At 40.1% G+C, this 21,445-nt stretch overlaps 1 protein-coding gene across 25 annotated transcripts in view; it reads left to right on the plus strand.

The window, feature by feature from the left end:
• Positions 1-21,445, plus strand: part of mical3a (microtubule associated monooxygenase, calponin and LIM domain containing 3a) — a 78,432-nt gene that overhangs the window by 13,015 nt on the left and 43,972 nt on the right. For 22 of the 25 annotated variants that reach the window (XM_063480090.1, XM_063480099.1, XM_063480097.1 and 19 more), the window contains exons 2-6: positions 1,525-1,856; positions 19,487-19,894; positions 20,334-20,541; positions 20,633-20,749; positions 20,870-20,971. In XM_063480090.1, coding sequence (XP_063336160.1) covers positions 19,616-19,894; positions 20,334-20,541; positions 20,633-20,749; positions 20,870-20,971 — 706 coding nt within the window. In that variant the 5' untranslated portion in view covers positions 1,525-1,856; positions 19,487-19,615. Of the gene's footprint in view, positions 1-1,524; positions 1,861-4,477; positions 4,630-19,486; positions 19,895-20,333; positions 20,542-20,632; positions 20,750-20,869; positions 20,972-21,445 lie in introns of those variants that run through there. The other 3 variants (XM_063480091.1, XM_063480092.1, XM_063480093.1) reach the window with 3 other exon arrangements.

Below are 21,445 nucleotides of genomic sequence, written 5' to 3' on the forward strand. Positions count from 1 at the left end.
TTTTTGTTTTTTTTAAATGAAAGTGAATGACACCTTTACGTGGGCAGTGCCTGTTGGGTGTGGAGAAACAGATGGCTTTGGAGACAGTGGTGCATGTTTTATTAATAAAGCTCACTGCCCAGTTATGGCATTACAGGAAAAATGGGTGCATTATGCATAGCCCTGGTGTCACTGGAGCTTGATGTTTAAGCTACATGTCTGATTGATTCAGACAGTCTGAGTGGGTGAGTGGGAGTGGGATATTCACAGTGAAAATATGCATTCAAATCTATTTGTATGTTTTAAGAATAAATATAATTTGTCATTTTCCATAGCATAGAAGACAATGGATAATTAATTGTACTAAAAAAAAAGTAAAGAAATGTCTTGATACACAGGTCAGTGGCAGGAGTGAATCTGTTTTTGCTTACAGGGAAATCAGTGGGCGTGCACACACATACACAACACGACTTTCCACAGTTGCACTGCAAAACAAAATGGCCACAATGAAGCAATCCAGACGACCACCAACTCTGAAAACTTTGTCAAATCGGGATTATTGAGTTGCTGAGTGCAAAAAGGCAACACATGACATCAGCTCAGCTCAGAGAAACAAACACGATTCAAGAACATTTCTCATCTCTGGCTGAACTGGACCAATCCCAAACTGTTACACAACAGTCTGGACAACAGGCTCGGACCGTGATTACTCATGTCATCGTTGGGAAATTAATAGAGACCTACTTTCTGCTCATAAGGGATAGAAAACATAAAAGTGTTTATCCTGATATCTGATATCTACTGCTTAAATGAAGCCAGGAAGCTCTTTCTTTTTTCACTCAGCTGCTGAGTCCTCCTTTAATTCCTGTGTCCTCGTCACCACTACCTTTCAAGACTCTAAAACAGAAAATCTGTGACAAAAGCAAGAATAATTATGCAATTATGGCTGCACATTCTTGTGGTGTTCTGCTAGCTCTTCTGTGTTTTTAATCACAGTTTGGCAGCAGTTAAATGTGTGGTCTGAATGTAACCTTTTATTTCAGGAAATAGCTGAAAGTTCTTATCAGCAGCAAACCATTAAGACATACAATGCACTGTATGTCTTAATGGTTTGTGTTGAAAGCTGTATGAATATGGCTATCTAAGAGTGAATAGCAGCAGTCCTGCATCTGTCTGGTTTCTGCAGTCCTATAAATACAGTAGGCCCAGTAGGAGGAGGAACAGCGGTAGGTCCAGCAGGTCAAGTTGCCACATATGAGCGATCCCATATGTTTTGTAACACTCTGCATCCTGCCAGTTGGGAGAGATTTTAGTGGCAGCAGAAAGCAGTACAGTTTGAGATGACAGCAAAAACAGGTGGGAGCCAAGCCAGCTCCATCTCACTTCTTACATCAGCATGTCAGAATCCCTTTAAGTAAGTCACCACACCACTAAATCAGTCAGTCGCTCAGTCAGTCAAGGACATTCTTCCTGACTGTGGAAGTGCTCCACTTCAGATCAACCCCACCTTAAAAAGACGCCCATTGTGTCTGTCTGTGCTTGCAGGCGGCCTGGCTGAGGATTCCTCCAATCTGTGAACCGGTGGGCATGTGACATCACCCCCTCCGCCCCATCTCTCCCTCCTTACATCACTGCATCTGGCCAATCAGTGCTCAAGGAGATCCAGTCACATGAGAATCCCCCCCAGTCTTGGTTACCATGACAACGAGCACTGGTCCAGGCAGCATCTTGCTGTGGTGAGAAAAGAGGAGGTGGAGGGGGGGAAGAAGGCAGGAGGAGAGGCAGAAAGAGAAGAGGAAAGGGAGGAAGGAAGATAGAAAGACAGCAATTCCGTTCTGAGGAATATCTTCAGCTTGTTCCTGTCTTCATTCAGTACAGTGAGTACGTCACCTTTATTACCCACGTTCACCTGCTGCACTGCAAGCAAATGAAAGGAGATCTGATGCAGTCCTTTGTCATCAGAATTGGATAATGTGACATGGCAGATGCCTTTGATGATTTCAGGGATGGGATCAGTAATCCCTTTGTGATGTGGAGAATGCATGCAGCCTGCCTCACCTTAGGTAGACAACCCTTTGTCTGTATGTTGACTCAAAGGCTGATGACAGACCTTAACAGCGAACAGAGCCATGGTGGGAACCAGGGTGCTCAGCGCAATTAGAGGCAATTTCATAACATGGTGAAACTCCTTCCGATGTATTATGATCTGGCAGCGAGTCATTCAGCCTCCAACCGCTAATCTTAGTCCTGTCTTTCTTTTTTCCATTTCTACTCCTCCAAGTCTGTCTTCCTTTTTCTATCTTGCTCATTTCCACACAATTAGATCTGGCTGACACTCTGTGCCCCACCGGGGTTTTGTATAATTAGCAAATCCATGGAAATTTCAGCTGGGACAGTTTGCTCTGATTGCAGGACTTGTATGCTATGTAAAATGTCCTTGTGGTGGTAGAAACAGAGGTTTTCTAGCTGCAAATTAATTCATGGTCAAAATGTTGCTGTTTTACATTACCTTACATTTGAACCTCATACATAATTGCAAAGCATGCAAGAGAGATGATGCAGAGTCACTAATAAAGTGCTAAAGATCTAATTCATGTCGTGCTATAGAAGGAAGCATGATGTTTACAGGCTGTTGGATTTTTTTGCTTTTTATTTGTGTGTGTGTGTGTGTGTGTGTGGCTTGTAAGAGTAACCTTAAAGATTGTTTGGAAAGGGACTTCAATTTTTTTTATTATTCCCATTATATTTTGACAGAACAGTTATACAACAACATTGTGTCTGCAAACTCATTACATGTGACTTAACCGTGATAATCTGGTTAGTATATGGCATTATACGATTCTGACTTCTGCCCGTTTATCTCTCCTTGTATATTTGTATTTGATATCCCTGTATCTTATCTTCTCCCTGCGTAGGTGGGACCAATATTTTTCAGTATTTGTTTTAGTATATACACCATATCATTTATTAAATTGTGCTTATAAAGCTATTTTAAACAAAATAAATTAAACTAATACTGAACTACCAACTTGGCCAAAGTTATAGTTTATATTATACGTGCCTTGTGTCTCAGCCACACTATCTGTCCTGTGACATGAGCTGATGGGAAGGTGTTTGCTTGCTAGCAGTGGTAATGTGCCCAGAGCTGATAGCAGCTGAAGGGTTTCTCCTTTCAACATGGCATAAGAATGTAGCACCTTACAGAGAATATAGATAATCTTTTTCTGATCCAAGTGGATGAACTTTATCTCAAGCTGCCTCATCTTTGAGACTGCACTGTTTTTGCTTGCCTGTGATCCAGTTAAATCTTTTGAACCAGTAATGGCTTTGAATGATTGGTTAATAAAAACCTTTCTTTTGACAAGGTTCAGTTGCAGTCTGGATTGCAGAACCATTTTTTTTTGTAGTCTGGGGAGAAGTCTCGGACCATGTTGTGACTGAAACAAAAGCAGTGTATCAGTAATGCACATTTCTGTCTGCGGGAAGCAGCCAAACACTCACTAAACTGTTTCTTGCCATTTGAAAGTGATTGTTTAAAACTTATAATTTTCCCAAATTGTAATCTTATGGTTTTCCACTGAGGCAAACTTCAGCCCCTTTAAAACCACTGCACAATCTGGGTCTATACTTTGTTAGAAAACAAACAAATGAGCATTGGAATTTCCTTTGGAATCATATTTTCAAGATTTCCTACAGTGGAAAAGAAGGAGACTTGCAGATAGACACAGCAGATGCACACGTTTCAGGAATGTTAACCATTATTTTATGTCATGCGCCTTATCACTCCAGACTACCTAGAGCCTACTTCTTTTACTGTCCATATAAAACTCCCGGGTGCCAGAGTGCACATCTGAATCACGCCTCTATATTCTGGTAACTCACCTGTGCGGATGATGCCCAGTAAACAATTTTACAGTAACCCATTTTTGTGCAGGCTAATTATTACTAGCAATAATTTATCAATTTTTACCCCACAGGTTAAGTCAATATTTATATACACAATCGCACACAAGGCAAACGGGAAATATTTTACAGTAACTGAAAGATAACAAAATAAATAAATACAAATAAAATTTGACTGTTCGGATATCACGTTAAATGAAACCCCACCGGTATCCCCGGTTGTCTAAACCAGTTTTAATGTTTCGGCCAAGGTTTCGACAGCATTTGAACGCAACACTGCTGCTGCGTCACGTTGGAAGAGACCAATTGGATTAAACTGAGTTAAAACACGCTGGCTCACCTCAAGAAAGAGCGGGGGTTGCTCACCTTGTACTGTTAGAAAGATCGGAGTACAAGCTAGCACAGCGTCGTCTCTTTGCCGTATGCAGTCTGTTACTGCATTGTACTCTTATTTCAACATGTAATACAGGAACATTATTTGTTCGCTCAAATTTCAGGAACATACTGTTATTTACAGAGCTGCACGTCCCCCCTCCTTGTCGGCGTTATGGTTTCGACGGATCCCTCTCAGTCAGTTTCAAGTTGCGCCTTCTCGTCTGCCGTGTGGCTCTGTGCTCTATATCCCTACCGAGCGAAAAAAAAAATAGACATTCCCATTTTGGCTTCACTGTGAAATTTGGATTTACACAGGAAAATGGATTTAATAGAATTATTGACGATTGGATTATAATCACATGGCATTCAGAGGTAAGAAGACACGCTTCTCTCAGTCGTTTGACAAACAGTGGATTTTTTTTAACGTTGCCGTGGGATCCGCGGGCTGCACCTTCGCACGTTTGGGAATGTCACGCTCTGTTGGTTTTAATAGAGCAGCTAACGATTTAACTGCATTGGCCTGTTATAAATCTCAGTTTTCTTTGTCCAAAGAACATGCACATTACTGGTGCATCACAGATGAAAACCTCGGTTCTAATGGGACAGCCTGTGGAATGTAGTGGTGGTATTAGTCACTTCCACACAAATATATCCATCAGTACAGAATGCAGTCCAAACGCGACAGTTTCCTGATGAGTCGGCAAAGAAACTCAGTAATATTTGTACATCACTGAATCAGAGGTGACATTTGAGAAATGTCGTTTTGGGAGCTTGTTTCGGGTAACAACACAGCCGCAACACACCTGGAAAGAAGTCATGTTAGGTAAACGTTAATGCACAGACTTTGTATTCGCAAAAGATGTTGTTACAGGAGGCTGGTGTGGAGCTGACTGGTGCTTTTCTCGTGTGTAAATCTCATGCAGTCCTATACATACCGTAAGTTTAGATATTTTGCAAGTGCTTTTGTTGTCTCTCAGTACCTGGTTTGTGGCCAAGTGTAAAGGTTTTGGCGTTAAATCAAAGTGATGAATGCTTTCACATGCCATTTTTGTTTTTGTTGATTAACTGTATGCTGACATTAACATTAATATCATATTACTCCAGCTGGCTCAGCTGGGCCCATACAGCAGCAGCAGCCACTCTGTGGTTAAATGGAGCAGAAGGGTCCTGACCTGACAGGCCAAAGTCTCTTATCCTGTCTCATTTGAGTGATTGGATTTGTTCTATTGATTAGTTATACTGACCCTTTGTTTCTCGCATTTCAAGAGCTTCCTTCCTACACTGTATCTTTAAAGACTTTGTACATCTACTCTGAGGCCACAGGGTGCAGTTGGGTAGGTGGGTGTTAACTGGGCTGTGCTGTATCTGTTCGCACCTTTGTGTTATCATAACTAGCAGTTTCCCTCCTAGATCAGGATGTGGAGCAGAGTAGGAAAGGATGTTTGCTTGGTGGCTGACTGCAGTTTGGCTTTCTGAAGAGAAGCCTGACATACTCGTTCAAGTATAGTCAAGCATGCAGCGTCCTCTGCAAAACTAAGCTGTGTTACAGTGGCAAACTTGCCTTTAAGATTATATTTCTGTGTTATAAACACAACCCACAAAGCATCCAAAATACATCAAAACACAGCAGCATGAATTTGATAAGGCAAGCTTTTTAATGTTTGTATTCGTGTGGGAGGGAAAGATAAAGCTGACTCACTTTGCCCCCTTACTGACCGTCTCTCAGAGAGTTAAGGAAACTAGCTCTGACTCTGACCCCCTGTGAACCTGCAGTATATTGTGGAAATGGGAAAAGTGCTGGATGAAAGGACGGACGGTAGGAAGGAAGGAAGTCCTGTGAAGGCAACTCATGCTGTGTCATGAGCAGCTGGATGTATCCCAGCTATCTGGTTCGTTTGCCCGATGGCTTGTTGATGTGGCTGACTCATCTGAGACTTGGTGCCCCCCCCCATCCCACCACAATATTAAACTACTATGCGTGTTATAGCAAGTCTAGCCTGCTGTAAGTCCTTAAAAGGAGAGACAGCTGTAACTAGAAGGAATGTTGTGAACTGCTTAAGGTTCCATTTCTTTAGCAAACACTCATTGCAAGATAATGAGAGAATATCCAGTTACCGTTTCAACTTTGTAGTTAGGTGGATGAGATTGTGATGATGATTATATTCCTGTGATGATGAGTATATTCCTGTGTTGACTGCTGAGTCACACGGGTGTAATAAAACCAAACAGCCTGGACGATGTCATATTGTTTCCACCCTTTAAGGTTTGGAGATCCTATAAAAAGTCTGAGATAGTTGCTTTATCTGCCACCGTTCTTTTTTTTTTTTCCCCCATAGTAAGAAAATAAATGAGATTTGGTGGAATAATCACTAGTCAAAGCTGCATGACTTCCAGCATGGCTCCTGTCCATTTGCTTTTGTGATTTCCCACAGCTCTAGATTAAAGACTTACTTCTTGGCTGTTTCTTCCACCTTAGAGATCAGAAGTAGGTCAGTATGACAAATGCATTCCAGAGGCTACGCCAGTGATACATGTTGCCAGTCTGCTGCTCCTTGAACTCTATAAAGTCTACTATCTTACGTCAGCCAGTGCAGCAGAAACTCTGATCCTATACATCTTCACGTGACAAGCAAACAGGCTACTGAGACTCTCTGCGCCGTTACTTTTTTGCTTAAGTGTGTGTATTTTCTCAGCTACCTCACAAAACCCATTTTTACGGCACACTGTTGTAGTTTCTCTTCTCTACTCGGGATACATCTCAGGGCGCGATCTCTAACAACACTGGAAGCATTATATGTTTTTAGTTGTTTCTGCTGCACGGAAAGGCTGCCATAGATGGGATCGATGGGTAATGTTGGTTTAACTTAATCCTTATTTTTGTAATTGTTTTTGAAACCATTGTTGCGTAAGAGAAATATGAAAAAGCAGGGAGAAATAAGGGTAGCAGTGACATAGATACGAGGCTGATGTAGTTAACAAAAACTAAAACCAGAACTGAAGCTAAGCCAAACTAAAAAACGTTTTAGTTCATCGAAATAGTACGGGTAAAAAAACCAAAAAGATTTTCTTTGCATACAAAACTAAAATATACAGAAAATGTTTTGATTTTTACTGTCAGTAAATTTGTCACTTGTTTTTGGTCTCGCTGTTGCCGTTTAACTGTTGTTAAATTTGAAAACTATCAGCACTGTCAGACGGTGATATAACCGACCAATAAATCACAACTTAGCTTTTTTTCCTCTTATCAAGAGCACTGATACGTCTTAAAGTCAAAACATTGCACAGATTTTTGACTGGCATCCACACATTTAATATTCCATGTCTCTGTCCTCTAACCTAGTCTCTACACATTACATCAGCACTGCTTTCATAGCGAATTAATATTGAATCCTTTTCTGCCTTTGTCATGACAAAACATTTATTTTTATTGAATGTAATGTTAATTGTGTCTGACATGGTGTTAAAATCATCTTTCTTGCCAAGAAAGTTGAATCAGGTTTTCTCTTGTTACTCCTTTGATGATTGAAACAACGTCTCAATCCGGTGATTATTTCACATGATGTCACACACTTGCTGCCATGTGTGGTGTCACGTGAGGGATGACAAACCAGACTTCAACTTTAGCGTAGGCGTGTAGAATGATAGAGATAACATCAGCTCGTTACCCTTTTGAACTGTAATAATGATTGCTTTTCCTCGTTAGGGCTGCTAATTTGCTATCATCTGTGCTCTCTGCTCAGATCTGTGTTTTATTCCATCATGTGTTCACAGATCAGTCCTCTAATATCCACTTGGCGGTTACACAAGATCTTAAACAGACCTGGGATCAGGAGTATAGAACAGGACTTTAATGGCTGTTTAAAATGTGGACGTGAACTCTTGTCTCGAGTTCTAGGGTTCAGCTGGAGCTGTGAAGACGTTAGATCAGCTAACCTTAACACTAACACTTTGATCGGCTTTACTAAGCTACACAAGACTTGTGAATTCCCCTTTGTCTCCTTTTACTTTGGAATGAATTGTGACTCAGTTTTTTCCAGTTCATCCACGTCCCTCCACTGCTTTGTGTTCATTTGATCATTTCATTTCAAATATGATTTGCAGTGAAGCAGTGAATTCCTCAATTTTCATCTAGTGTCTAAATGCAATCTGTGCTGCACCTGCTAAGCATGATTTTCCTACCACCTTGTAGTAGGTGACAGGGATTAAAGTGTAATTTGGAAGGAATCTGTTTTCATGCTTGCTTCTATAAAGCAATCATGCCTCGTGGTGCTGCGTGGGTGTTTGGTTACCTTCCTACCGCAGCAGCTCTTCAGTACACTCTGGAAGGCTGGGTTTCCTCTGGTCTGCTGCTCAACTATTTGGGAGATGGAAGGACATGAAATGTTCGGCATTGTGAGGCTGGGAAGAAAGCCAACCTTGCATGTTCTGATTCAACTGTCTGCACACTGTGTAAAACAGCAAAAAATACATGTACTGGTCTGAAAAGGGGATGAAAGCATAGCTCGCACACTGCATAACGCCACTTTTACCTATTTATTGCTTCATGGTAGTTGTAACATTTCCAACACACCTGCTCATGATCAGACAGTAATGCACAGAGCAGCACCATCTGATATTTCTGATGGCCATGTGTTTAATTTAGACTATTTTGGGGCATATGTACAGTTTGTTTTCTCCAATTAGAAAAATTCTTCTGGTGCTTTTATCCCGATCACAGCTAAAGTGACGCGTGTGACTCATTTTATTGGTTAACAGAAATGTCCTTTATAAATCATTGCTTAGTTATGCAGTGAGTTATACAGTAACCTAAGAGGGCAAATGGGATAATTAGTTATCGACTGTGTGAAAGACAGACTGTTTACTGGGTAAACCTCATTCTGTTAAAGATAGGTCTTAATACCTGGTTTTTGATGCTCCATGTTGCTGCCACACTGCACTCATCGATACTAAGACGTTGAGGATGACTGACCCAAATGAAAGATTTCGGCAACTGTAGGTTTAGCTAGTCAGAAATTCTGCTGATTCCCTTATATCATCGACTCGACAGAGTCCTGCAATTTGTTTACCATCTGAACTACTCACAGCTGCGCCCACGCGTAGAGATTAGAGATAGCAAACATGGATGTGATGGGATTATGGGTTGTGCTGGTTGTAGTTCACTGTTGCACGTTCCACTGAATGTACTTTGCTCTTTTTAGATTATATTTGTCATCAAAAAAAATCATAAAAACAAAATAAAACATTGAAACGCAGCGCTGGTACCTGCCTGCTGGAAACAGTATCTCCCAGTTCTTCCATTGCTGAGTATTGAATATTGTACTGTCATAATATCAGAATCGCATGCCAGAGGACGGATCTCTATTATTATAGCAGCTATTTCTTGTATCATAATCACACAGGTAAATAACTTATACATTATCAGTACCGGGAATAGTGCTGGGCGATATGACGATATATATCGTGTGGACGATAGAAAAGTGTCTATCGTGCCATTTGTCTTCTATCGTTTCTATCGTTTCTAACCCGAATTTTACAAATTATTACATAAAATATATCATTAACCCTTTACAACCGGTCGGAGCAGGCACACTCCGTTTTCCCTAACTATTTTTAAATCCCTGTAGAACTGTAACCACGTAAGGTAGTGCAATAATGTTTTTTTTTTTGCATATGAAACCGGAGGAGTTGTACTTACATCTTATTCCATTAGCTTGCCCTAGGTCACAGTTTCCTTCCACATATAGCTTTGCAAAAATTGCATAAAAAGCACTTCCAGCAACAAAAACATAATATTCCAGACTTGCAGCAACAAAAACATAATATTCCAGACTTGCAGCAACAAAAACATAATATTCCAGAAACAGGCTTTGCCGATCCGATCAGCTGTTCATAACACTTCCTAGTTGGAATATAAGTCAGCGCAACTATCGCATGTCCACCATTACCTGTCCGAAACCGGAAGTGACGTCACTTTCGCGGAAAATGTAGTTTTTTAAGCTTCAAAGTCTATGTTGGTGTTTTTAAAAGTCATGTTTGACTTTATGCTCTTCTGTATCGTTTCTGGGATGCTTAGAAGTCAAATTACACTGTTGGAAATAGTTTATTTTGATGCACATGCTGTTTTTTTGCAAATTTGCATTTATTTATTTTCATTTATATATAAAAATTTGTGTATCTCAAAAATAAAACTATGAAGACACTCAAAATAAATAAATGTAAAGATAAGCTCTGGCGGACTTGGTTCTATGGTAGGTCTTAAAGGGTTAAATAGCCTGTGCAAATATATTAGTGCTGTCTTCTCGCTATACATACTCTGAACTTTATGCAAGAGAAAATAAAGTATAAAAAAATGATATTTTTCGCAAAGAAACTGTCTTGTGGTTTTGCAACATGGTGCTGCTTTACATGCACCCGGATTTGCGACATACTTTACAGTAACTCAAAACAAAGACTGCACCCTCTCCACTCGCTGTTTAAAGACTGCATACTTTCCAGATGACCACAGGTCAGGTGGTATATCGTGATATATATCGTTATCGTGATATAAAATAATTCATATCGTGATAAATATTTTTTCCATATCGCCCAGCACTAACCGGGAATATCAGTTAGTTTCTCATTCTGTATTTCCTTATTTCACCCTGTTTTTTACATTGGCTGTGGCATTCTTCATGTTTGAGGTGTAATTAATGTGGTTTAAGGAAGGAAAGGCGAGATTGGGAACAGAGTTATAGTTTAGTTTTCCTATGGCAAGAATCAAAAACCCAGTTTGGGTTAGCCTTTGTGCATTCAGTGTGGAACCAAATCATGCGACCTCTAAGGTTTGTTTTCACATGACAGCCGAGCTGTTTTTTGTTTTTTTTTTCCTGTGCATCGTTCTTCCTGGACATGCAGTGAGATGTTCACTTTGACATCAGAAAACTCTGAGGATGTTGGATGATCAGTGGACGTTTAAACTGAAGTCCTGTTGCCCGTCTGCATATCCCGACTCCGACCATAACTAATACACGGAGACCATCGTCTGCCTCAGACTACATTTCCTAGTCTGCTGTTAAGAAGGGTTTGGAGTATACAAGTAACCTGATATGTGCTTTTATTTCAGTTTGTGCTCAGATGTAAAATGTATACAGATAACCAAATGTGAAAACCCATGCAGATTTTTATGAGTAGTGCAACTGATAACGCTGATGCAGTAAAAGCTTTGCTTAGTAATGGTTTTGCATTTTTCTACCGTCTATGGTTCATTGTATTTATGTTTGCATAGCATAAATACTATTCTACACTAGACAAGACTTGTTATGAACAGCTCATAAGTTGGAGAAGTGGCATTTCAGCTTGAATTTGAGAGGATTCCTAAATTAAACAGCTTTGGCCGGCGCTGCCAGGACACTCTAATTCAGCAGTCCCCAACCCCCGGGCCTCGGACCGGTAGCGGTCCGTGAGTCGTTTGGTACCGGGCCGCGAGAGTTGAGGCTCAGGTGTGAAATGTATGGTTTTCAGGGTTTTTATCGGTTTTCAGCGTTATTTTGTTATCGTTTTTATCGTTAACTCGGTTTTCCTGGGTCTTTTCGCGTGTGTTATGAATAAATCTTCTTTTTTTCGGTACCGGTACTGGTTTTATTTTGTTGTATTTATCCGCGACACCTTAAAGGCCGGTCCGTGAAAATATTGTCGGGCATAAACCGGTCCATGGCGCAAAAAAGGTTGGGGACCGCTGCTCTAATTGACCATGTTTGACACCCATAAGCAAGCAAGAGCAGGCTGAGCCTGTGCCCAGACTCCCTTGAGGCAATTACTAATATGTAGGTTGTACAAAAGACCCATTGTCATCGGAAACTGTTCCCCTGAGTGATGTCAGCTATTCTGGGGTAAATTTCTTTATATTGGGCTTTTTAAAACATGCTATTTAAGATTTCCTTTCATGGTTGGAAAGGGTTGGATATAGTCCAACAGATTCTGAAACGCAATGAGGCTCAGATTCATTTAAAACCGGATTTGGGCATAATTGAGGATTGTCTTGGCAGCACAACTGAGCAGACTGGGACCAGTATAAATCCTGGAGTACTTATTTCCAGGAACCACTTTATTCTCTCAGATTAAATTCTACAAGTACATCAAGTGGAGCTGGATGTGGCTTCTTAGCTATTCTATTTGAGTTTTAAAGTAATTGGGTGTAAATGAAGCCAATAAAAAGGGGCATTTCTAAGTTTTTGAAAATGTTTTCTCATGATATAAAATGCCGTAGCTGCAATTCTATCCCTTTGCCTCATTTAGCTTTCACGGATCTATGAATATAGACATTAGTCCCCACCTTTCCCCATAGATACTTGCCTCCTGCCCTCGATCAAGCTCTCTCTCTTCATCCATGAGCCTGACTCTCAAGATGTATTTATTTATTTATTTAATGTTTTTACTGCCAACATGTCAGATTTTATTTGACAAAATCACGATGCAAATAATTTCAAATCGTGTCTTTGATTTTATTTCTGCTATGTTTGCAACTGAAAGAATCACTCAGAGAGAAGCAACAAAATATTTCTTTTTCTTTTTTTTTGTTCTCTCACAAAGTCCAAGAACTCCATCGTGGTGCTGCAGATATCTGGGTGTGACAGTACAGATGGAAGTGTGCCTCCAAGACTGTTTGCTGTCCAACAGTGAAACAAACAAACAGTAATATCTTGTGATGAAACTGTTAAGATGGCAAGCTTGTATGTCTCTAAGCTGAGATGTAATATATATATAAAAAAAAAAAATTCAAAACTGAATACATAAGCAATAAACAAATAGCTTGATAGTCATTTATTCAGTCCTAGCAAGCGATACTGCAAAGTACACGGCTTGTTGGAGGAAGTTGGAGCTTCTCTTGTTGACATTAATGGAAATTAGATGAGGGCATCAGATACTCCAGCCTCCATTTAAAAACTAAAAAAAAAAACTAAGGGAATCCATTGGGTATCAGTTACTGGTATTAGTGTTGTATACTGGGAAAACATCATTTCAGGTCATAATATAAAACATTAAGTCCATTCTGTAAATTTGGGCCCTTCTAAATGTCTGAAAGGATGATGATTCAGGATGAACTCAGTGGCTAACACGCTGAGCCCCTCACTCGTCACATCTGCTTTCAAAATGCCCTGATGGCAGTAGTGAAAACGCTCATCTCAAATCTTCGAAATGGGACTTCACCAACCGACAGGTGACATTACGTTGGCTACATCCATCTTTTATACTGTTTGAAGCTCGGATAATGAATTGTTTGTTGTTAGCAGTGCTCGTGAAACTAAATCAGCAGCGTCTGCATCAGCTCAAATGAACTGCTCAGCTTCACAGTTTCAGAGGCAGATGTGATCGAAAAGCCAAACGGTTTGGGGACGGCCTCGGCCAGAGGGAATTTGAATTTGATCCAATAAATATTTGTGTTCTCTGTGTGGTCTGAGTCTTTGTTCGCTATGTGAACAGACACAACTCTCCTAATTCCTGCTGGATGAACCTGTGCATGACTACAACCTTTAACTGAGTAAAGTAGTTTGTATAGACTCACAATGAGTATGTCTGCTCAATAACTAATATCAGAAGTGAGTAACATAGCCATTAATACACTCTGACTTAAATTTGTGCATTCTCCTGTCAATATGGAGTCACAATGTGTGGAGTGATGGGTCATTATTACTGTCATCTCAGGTAATTCTATTTGGGCTAGTTTTAGACAAACATGTTTTGTACGTTGGTATATTTACATTCCTTTTTCTAACATCTCTCATGATGTTTTTTCATACCGCCGTACGGAGTTTAAGTTAAGGTCCAAATTCCCATTTCTTTATGCCTCTGTGTTGGTGACAGCCATATGGCCAAAACTAGGAAATTTTGGTATTTTGCAAGCATTGATGATAAGCATTCCCGTCAAACATTCAGTCCGTGTTAAATATGAAAACAAGGAATCTGCTACAAGAAAGCATCTTGAAAGTCCTTTCATTGTCATACACAGCTGTTCATAGATGACTCTGATAAGGAAACTTAGTTGTAGGAAGAAATCCCAACAGTATTGTTGGGATTTCTTCCAGGAAAATTGTTAATCCCTGGTGCTTAGATCTGGCAGGGAGTTATCTCAGGACCAGTGTCAGCACTGGTTACCCACATGTCTGCCTGCTTACTCATAGAAACAAACAGCAAATGTCTGCTATTTTTATCGTTGCAACCCTCGTATCAGTCTTATGTCATGTTTACATTATGCTAACTATAGCCTCTCTTAACTTCAGCTGTAATTGTTTTGTTACACTTTCTGGTTTGCTGTGCTGTCACTTGCATTGGTTGATCGTTGGCAGGATTACTGAAAAGTAATGGATGGATGTGGATGAAATTTATTACTAGGGGTAAAAACTTGAATGTATTCACTTTTAGGGTCAGTTTGGAAACAGGATTTTTTTGGAAGGATTATGCACACCTTGGTGTTTCATGCAGATGGCTGCGACTATTTTCTTGTCTCCAGTTTTAGTGCCGTGCACACAATGACCAACAAGTAATGTAGACGTCTGAGTTAATCGTTCCACTTTTGTTGTCAGTGTGATCTATTTACAACTCGCAGGCAGCCCGTGAACAGACCACACCTGTTGTTGCCTTGCAGTCTAATTAGTATTATTATTATTATGGTCTAGCTTTTTTCAAGAACTGTCATGGGATGTTAAGGTGATCATTAACTTTCAAGAACAAAGCAAAAATGGAATGCGTCCCAAGGCAAACCGGATGAAATGAGCAGAGGCATAAATCAGTAAAATCCAGCTCTTATTACACTTTATAGAACTGGTAAAGTTGGTCTTATTCCAGTCTTCCCAGTTATTTTATGCTGGTATGACTGGTAAGAAATTCTGCCTCAAAACCTCTGGGTTCATTCGCCTGACCGTGTTTGCATTTAGCAAACAGCCATAGCTCATCTGATTCTCCTTAGTAATCTGTTCTCACATATTCATAAAGGAAATAATCAAGGATCAAGCTCTGTGGTTTTCCAAGTCTGTGGAATGTAAGTGAAATAAGAAACAGAAAAATCCCAGATTGTTTCTACAGTGTAACCAAAGGAAGAGCAAAAAGAACCAAAACAAAGAAAAAATGGTTTGAAATGTTTGTTTGTTTTTGGAGGCTGTTATAGTGACAGTGTTTATAAAGAAATCATGCTGTCAAACATATCTACAAACAGGACTACTGGCCTAATCTCTGTGTCTATTTTTAGATTAGTGGGTGATGTAATTCAGCCAGGGCTGGCACGCATGTGTGTCAGTCTTGTGGGAATTCTGTGAATGTGTGAAATCCTGCAGCTCATCCAGATGTCAGGATAATTGGAGAAAGAGCTCATATTTCATGAGTTTCCTTTATTTTTGCTGCACACTTCAAATATTTAGTTTGGAAAAGCATAAAATGAGGCCCATTCCATATCCTTACTTTTCTTAATTACTGTATCCCATACATCCCATCTGTGTGGTTTCTTCCTGACCATTGGGAAACACACGGTGCTGCTGTGGAGTGTGCACATGGCTCTCTCTGTAGGAGGGTACTGTTATTCAAATTATAGGTCAGCTTTGTTGTCATTAAGCAGCGTCATGGTTTGGCATGTCGCGGGAATGCCTGTTTGAGCTGTGCTGTTTTAGACACACACAGCAGCACAATATGCACATATTTTTGTGTCTCCATACAGTGTATCATCATCATCATCCTTCCAAGATCATCTTTTTTGGAAGTATAATTTCAAAAAGTTTAATCTCAGCTGATTTCCTCTACTGGTTTTGTTCTTTGCTTGCTATGTCTTGTTTCCTCAGTCATTGTTTGACAGCAAAAGAAAAGACTGGTCAAGAATTTAGGACACAGCGTTCAGGCTTTTTGTTTTAATGATCTGATTAATTCGCTGATACAATCAACAGTCTCCTGATAGATTACCGATCTTAAACATTCTCACAACTTCCTCAATAGTCAGGCTCTGAACGCAGCTAATTTGGCTTAGTAATTAATGTTTACCCCTGATATTTGGGCTTAGTACTACAACCCGGCTGATACTGGATGGGTACTAGATTCTTTTTAGGAAGCCAAAAAATCCAGTATTGATATACCACCTAATTTTCTATATTTAAACAGTATGTTGAGTTCTGTTGAAAGGGGAAAAGATTTGTTTTAGCTCCCTTCACCCTAATTTTTAGGCAGCTTTACTTTGACTGCTCCGATCAACAGAATTTTTGTATGGTATGTCTGAAGGGTACAACATGGAAGTGAGTTGGTTAAGTCCAAGCTCATATCTAAATGTAACTGTGTACTGACGTAGCGAGGCACTGTCAAAAATATGCAGAACAGTTGGTATAGTGGACCACTGGTGTCCAATTTAGCTGCTGCTGTGGAGAGGACGTCTGTCATATTATACCAAAAAAGTGTTAAAGATGTAGAAAATTGTCTGCTGCATATTTGTGCTTCTTTTGTTGTTTTCGTGTATTTTTTGTGCCTCTTTAACTCTACAGTAGTATTTAGCAACTTACTGTGCTTACCATATAATTACACAATTTCTAAATTATGCCAAATGTTTTATGAACATCTTTAAAAGAAAAAACAGAAAAAAATGCATATTTGCCAGTAACAATATATCAGGGCAATATCAATAAGTCTGTGTGATTTGGTTCAACAGTTAAATCTTATATTTGAGTTTTTACTTCCATACAGAGGAACAAGTGTGTGCCAGTATTTTCATTCTTGTTACTAAATGTATGCTCTAGGGACTGACTGAGCACAGATGTGCGCACATCTCCAACCACAAACCTTTACACTTTGATGTGTGTGTGTGTGTTTTGAATAAAGTACACTACAAGTTAAGGCAAAGAAGAAATGGTGTGACTGGCTGTTCTGGTGAAGGGCTCTTTCTGTTTGTGTCAGCACTGCTCCTGACTGACTGAGGCAGAGCCAAAACTAAGGCCTGCTGTTTTCACTGCAGTGAGGAGTTGGCAGTGTGTGAAAAGGAGGCCAGCTGACCTCTGTACCTGCCTTCCTTTCATCATGTGTTGCCACTGGGACTGGGGCTACATTGGTTTCCACGAACTAGCTCAGCATCCTGGACAGTGGAGAACAAAGCTCAAGCTTTTAAATCTAAATGGGTCGTTGTAAATAATGTTTTTGTAAGTAAGTTAGTAATATCCTCAAAACAGCAGAGTTTAACCTCAGAATAATTACTTTGTTTAAGCTGGAATACCTTTCAATGTTGCAGTGCAAGAACCACCAGAGCAGCTGTTGGCCAGATTATGTTCCGAATGCACGAAGCCACACCAGTTTGTTCACCCTCGCGTCCGTTCTTTATGCTTTCTTTAGCATACAGCCTGCCTGGAGCTTATTTACCTTGTAGACATGAGATGTTATGTCCTGTCAGCTATCCTCATTGTAAGAAAGTAAGCAAGAGTTATTCCTAGCACGTCAGAATTGTAATTATTCGCTTTAATCTTTCTTATTTTCACTTTAAAGAGGCAAGAAAAGTTTCTGCATCGCTGCTCGGAGCAAATGCAAAACAGCTTCTGCTTGGTTAAAAACAAATGAACCACCAACAAACCGGATCAACTGTGTGGTGGTTTTTAAGTCAATGTGTTTGTTTTTTATTTGAGCTTTTTATAATAGTCTTCCATCCTTCTAATCTCCCTTATATACTTTCAGCGATGTTGGTCAGAGCTGATGAAGACGTTACTGCCAAATCCACTTTGTTATGGACGGGGCATTCCCCATTCATCACAGCAAAGCTACAGACATCAGTGAACATGAATGATCTCTAACCCCTGGAGGTTAAAACGGTTAAAAATAGCTTAATAAAGCTGTGCACAGGGGAAGTAATTAGTATATCCATCTAGCTATGCAGAGACCCTCATTAGAGCTAGATAATTTTCTTGACTGAGAAGGGTTGTTGTGTTATTTCACAGTGTATTTAGCAGTGAACCAACCATTTCCTGTGTCTGGAATGTGTCTAAAGTGAGTCTGTGCCACGAGGACGCATCTATACACTTGTTCCCTGTGTGTTTCCTGTCTGGCTTTGTGTCGGTACCTTTCCTGTGTCCAGCTCCATGCTTAGAAATACAAAGGGTTGTTTAAGGTCATGATGCTGCAGAGGAATGACAGTAGCCAGAAGTCGTTATATATAACATATAGTTGTGTTGTTAAATAGATCGTTAAGAAGCATTCGGTCATCAAATTCATCAAAATAAAATTCCAGGTGGAAGATATACCCTTTGATGAGAATTGTGCAAAATTTAAAAAAATAATAAATAAATATGGGATGAACGTGTCGTCTTTGGTCAAAAAGGCAGATGAAAATACTTGTTGTTGAGAAAATGATCACAGAAACTTAAGAAAGTTTAAAAAAGTTAATTTTGTATTTTGTACCTGGTGTTATACCTGAGGAATATCATGGAAATGTTTTTGCGTGATTTGGACTGTTTTTAAAGAATATTAGATGGACGGTATGCATAAAATAAAATATCAGTCTCCTCCCTCCAAAATTGTTTCCACAGCTTCCTCTGCTGTTAGATCAGACATCCAAATACTTTAGAGACTTAACATAAAATAATGAATATGTTAACTTGAGCTACTCTCTTGGGTCTCCAAAATCATAACATATGTACGTATCAGATATTACTTCTAAAACAATCTCCAAAAGTTGATTCTGTTCATCTGGACGTAGCGTTTTGTGGGAGAAACGTTTCGTCACTCATCCAAGTGACTTCTTCAGTCTCTGGGGAAACCTGCAGTCAGCTGAGACTGAAGAAGTCTCTTGGATGAGTGACGAAACGTTTCTCCCACAAAACGCTACGTCCAGATGAACAGAATCAACTTTTGGAGATTTACTTTCCTGGATGATTGAGAATGCATCAAGACTCCTAAAACAATGGTCAGGATGGAGGCATTTGATGAATTGACATACGTGACACTCAAGAAGGTGCAGGTCATGTATGACATAAACTGATGTGGTTGATATGGTTTTTAATTAATGTTGTTTGTTTGTTTTTTACTGTGCCAGATCAGAAATTGTTCATCGCAGATTCACATCTGTAGGATTTGTGAATGTAGTGCTTTGGAGGCCTGGCATTAAGTGTTTGATGTAAAATATTGTACAACAAATCATCGTTGTAAAATTCTCCATTTCACACATGTGAAATGGAGAAAACACACGTTTTTTTATTTTATTTTTTTAAATACTTTTTAATTTGTCGCTCTTTCTCTCTTACAGAATGAAGATTCCTGAGGCTGGGAGTTAAAGCTCTCTACCAGAGAGAGGGTTTTTCCAGAGCTGAGGCTGGACCCAGAAGCCCCTTTCTGGGGGTGAGGGGGCCTCACAGCCCAGGAGTTAGTCTGGACCATGGGAGATGGAGGTGCCGGTGCGGCTGGAGGAGATGGGGTGAATCAGTCCCATGTCCTGTTTGACAACTTTGTCCAGGCGACCACATGTAAGGGCATTCTCAAGGCCTTCCAGGAGCTATGTGACCACCTGGAAGTAAAGCCCAGTGATCACAGGGTCTTCTATCACAAACTCAAGTCCAAACTCAACTACTGGAAGGCCAAGGCCCTCTGGGCCAAGCTAGACAAGAGGGCCAGCCACAAGGAGTACAAGAAGGGCCGTGCCTGTGCCAACACAAAGGCAAGGCAGCGTAATTTGAAAATCACTGTTTTGTTGTTGTTGTTGTTTTGTTTTAAAGCTGGATTATGTGGTTAGCTTTGGCTCCTGTTCCCATTCATATCTAACAGACTGAACAATATGATCCTCAGTATGTTGATATCTTTATTTTTCTTCCACTAGGTCGAAGATGTCTTTACTTTGGGCTTTGTAGTTAGGGAAATGAGTGGTTTTGCTTGCTCATAATTATAGTAGAAGATAGATGTATCTTATAATGGTAAAGCCTATTAAACAGCTATAGGCTAGACAGTTTTATTAAGTTGAGTGTTAGATGCTAGTGTGGGGTTTTACACACTGAAGCTTGAATAGGTGGATTATGAGTCGAGCAAGAAAGCAAATTAAGAATAGATTCGACTTGCTTCCTTAAAACCTGTCTGAAACTTCTGTGTCATTTTCTGTTTAGTGTCTGATCATTGGTGCGGGGCCATGTGGCTTGCGTACAGCCATCGAGCTGGCTTTCCTGGGGGCCAAAGTTGTGATTCTGGAGAAGAGAGATGCCTTTTCCAGAAACAATGTGCTGCACCTCTGGCCCTTTACCATCCAGGATCTCAGGGGTCTTGGGGCCAAAAAGTTCTATGGGAAGTTCTGTGCTGGTGCTATCGATCATATCAGTGAGTAGACGCGATTCTCTTGAGCTCTTCTACTTGTACAAAAAAATATATCAAAGTTAATTTACATATTCTTTCTCTGTGTGTGTTCTAGGTATTCGTCAGCTTCAGCTTATGCTTCTCAAAATGGCACTCCTGCTGGGCATTGAGATCCATGTGAACGTAGAGTTTAAAAGCCTTATTGAGCCTCCTGAAGATCAGGAAAGTGAAAGTTAGTAAATGGAGCAGCTGCCAAATGTGTCCAAAAGTGCATGAAACTATCTGTCAGAGCCTATGAGTGTCAACTCTGTTAATGCATTTCTGTCCGATTACACATTCTGCGTTTTCTTAGGAATTGGCTGGAGAGCTGAGATCCACCCTAGGACACACCCCGTCAGCGAGCTGGAGTTTGATGTCATCATTGGAGCAGATGGAAGGAGAAACACGTTACCGGGCAAGTTTGCATGCACAGACTGGGAATAATGCATCAGTAATGCATTTGACTAAATGAGGCGATCCAAAAACGGCACTGTTTGTTTTTTAGAAGTCGAGTTGGAGGCCAGTTAGAATGATTATGATCTCACTTTGTGTGCAGCTGTGGTTGGGTACCATCTTAGCTTCTACGTTCAACTTCAGACAGTATTTGCTCTCCAAGCAGAGTTAATAGGAACTGTTGAACTAGGTCTGTTTCCTATGAGTGTTGGGCCGCACACATGGAGTCCTCAGTGGAGCTTTGCACCATGAGTGTTTCTTCTCTAATTTGACTGTTTTGGAGAAGGCGGTCTGCAGGACAGACGATGTCATGAAATTGTAGATGCTTCTAGATATTCTATGTATTGTATGCGCTTAAAAGGATTCTAGTAGCAAATATATATTTGTTGAGCTTATTTTGTGATTTTTAACATTTCTAATTTATGTTCTTTTACTT

This window comes from Pelmatolapia mariae, linkage group LG7 (assembly GCF_036321145.2).
Source record: "Pelmatolapia mariae isolate MD_Pm_ZW linkage group LG7, Pm_UMD_F_2, whole genome shotgun sequence".
NCBI lineage: Eukaryota > Metazoa > Chordata > Actinopteri > Cichliformes > Cichlidae > Pelmatolapia > Pelmatolapia mariae.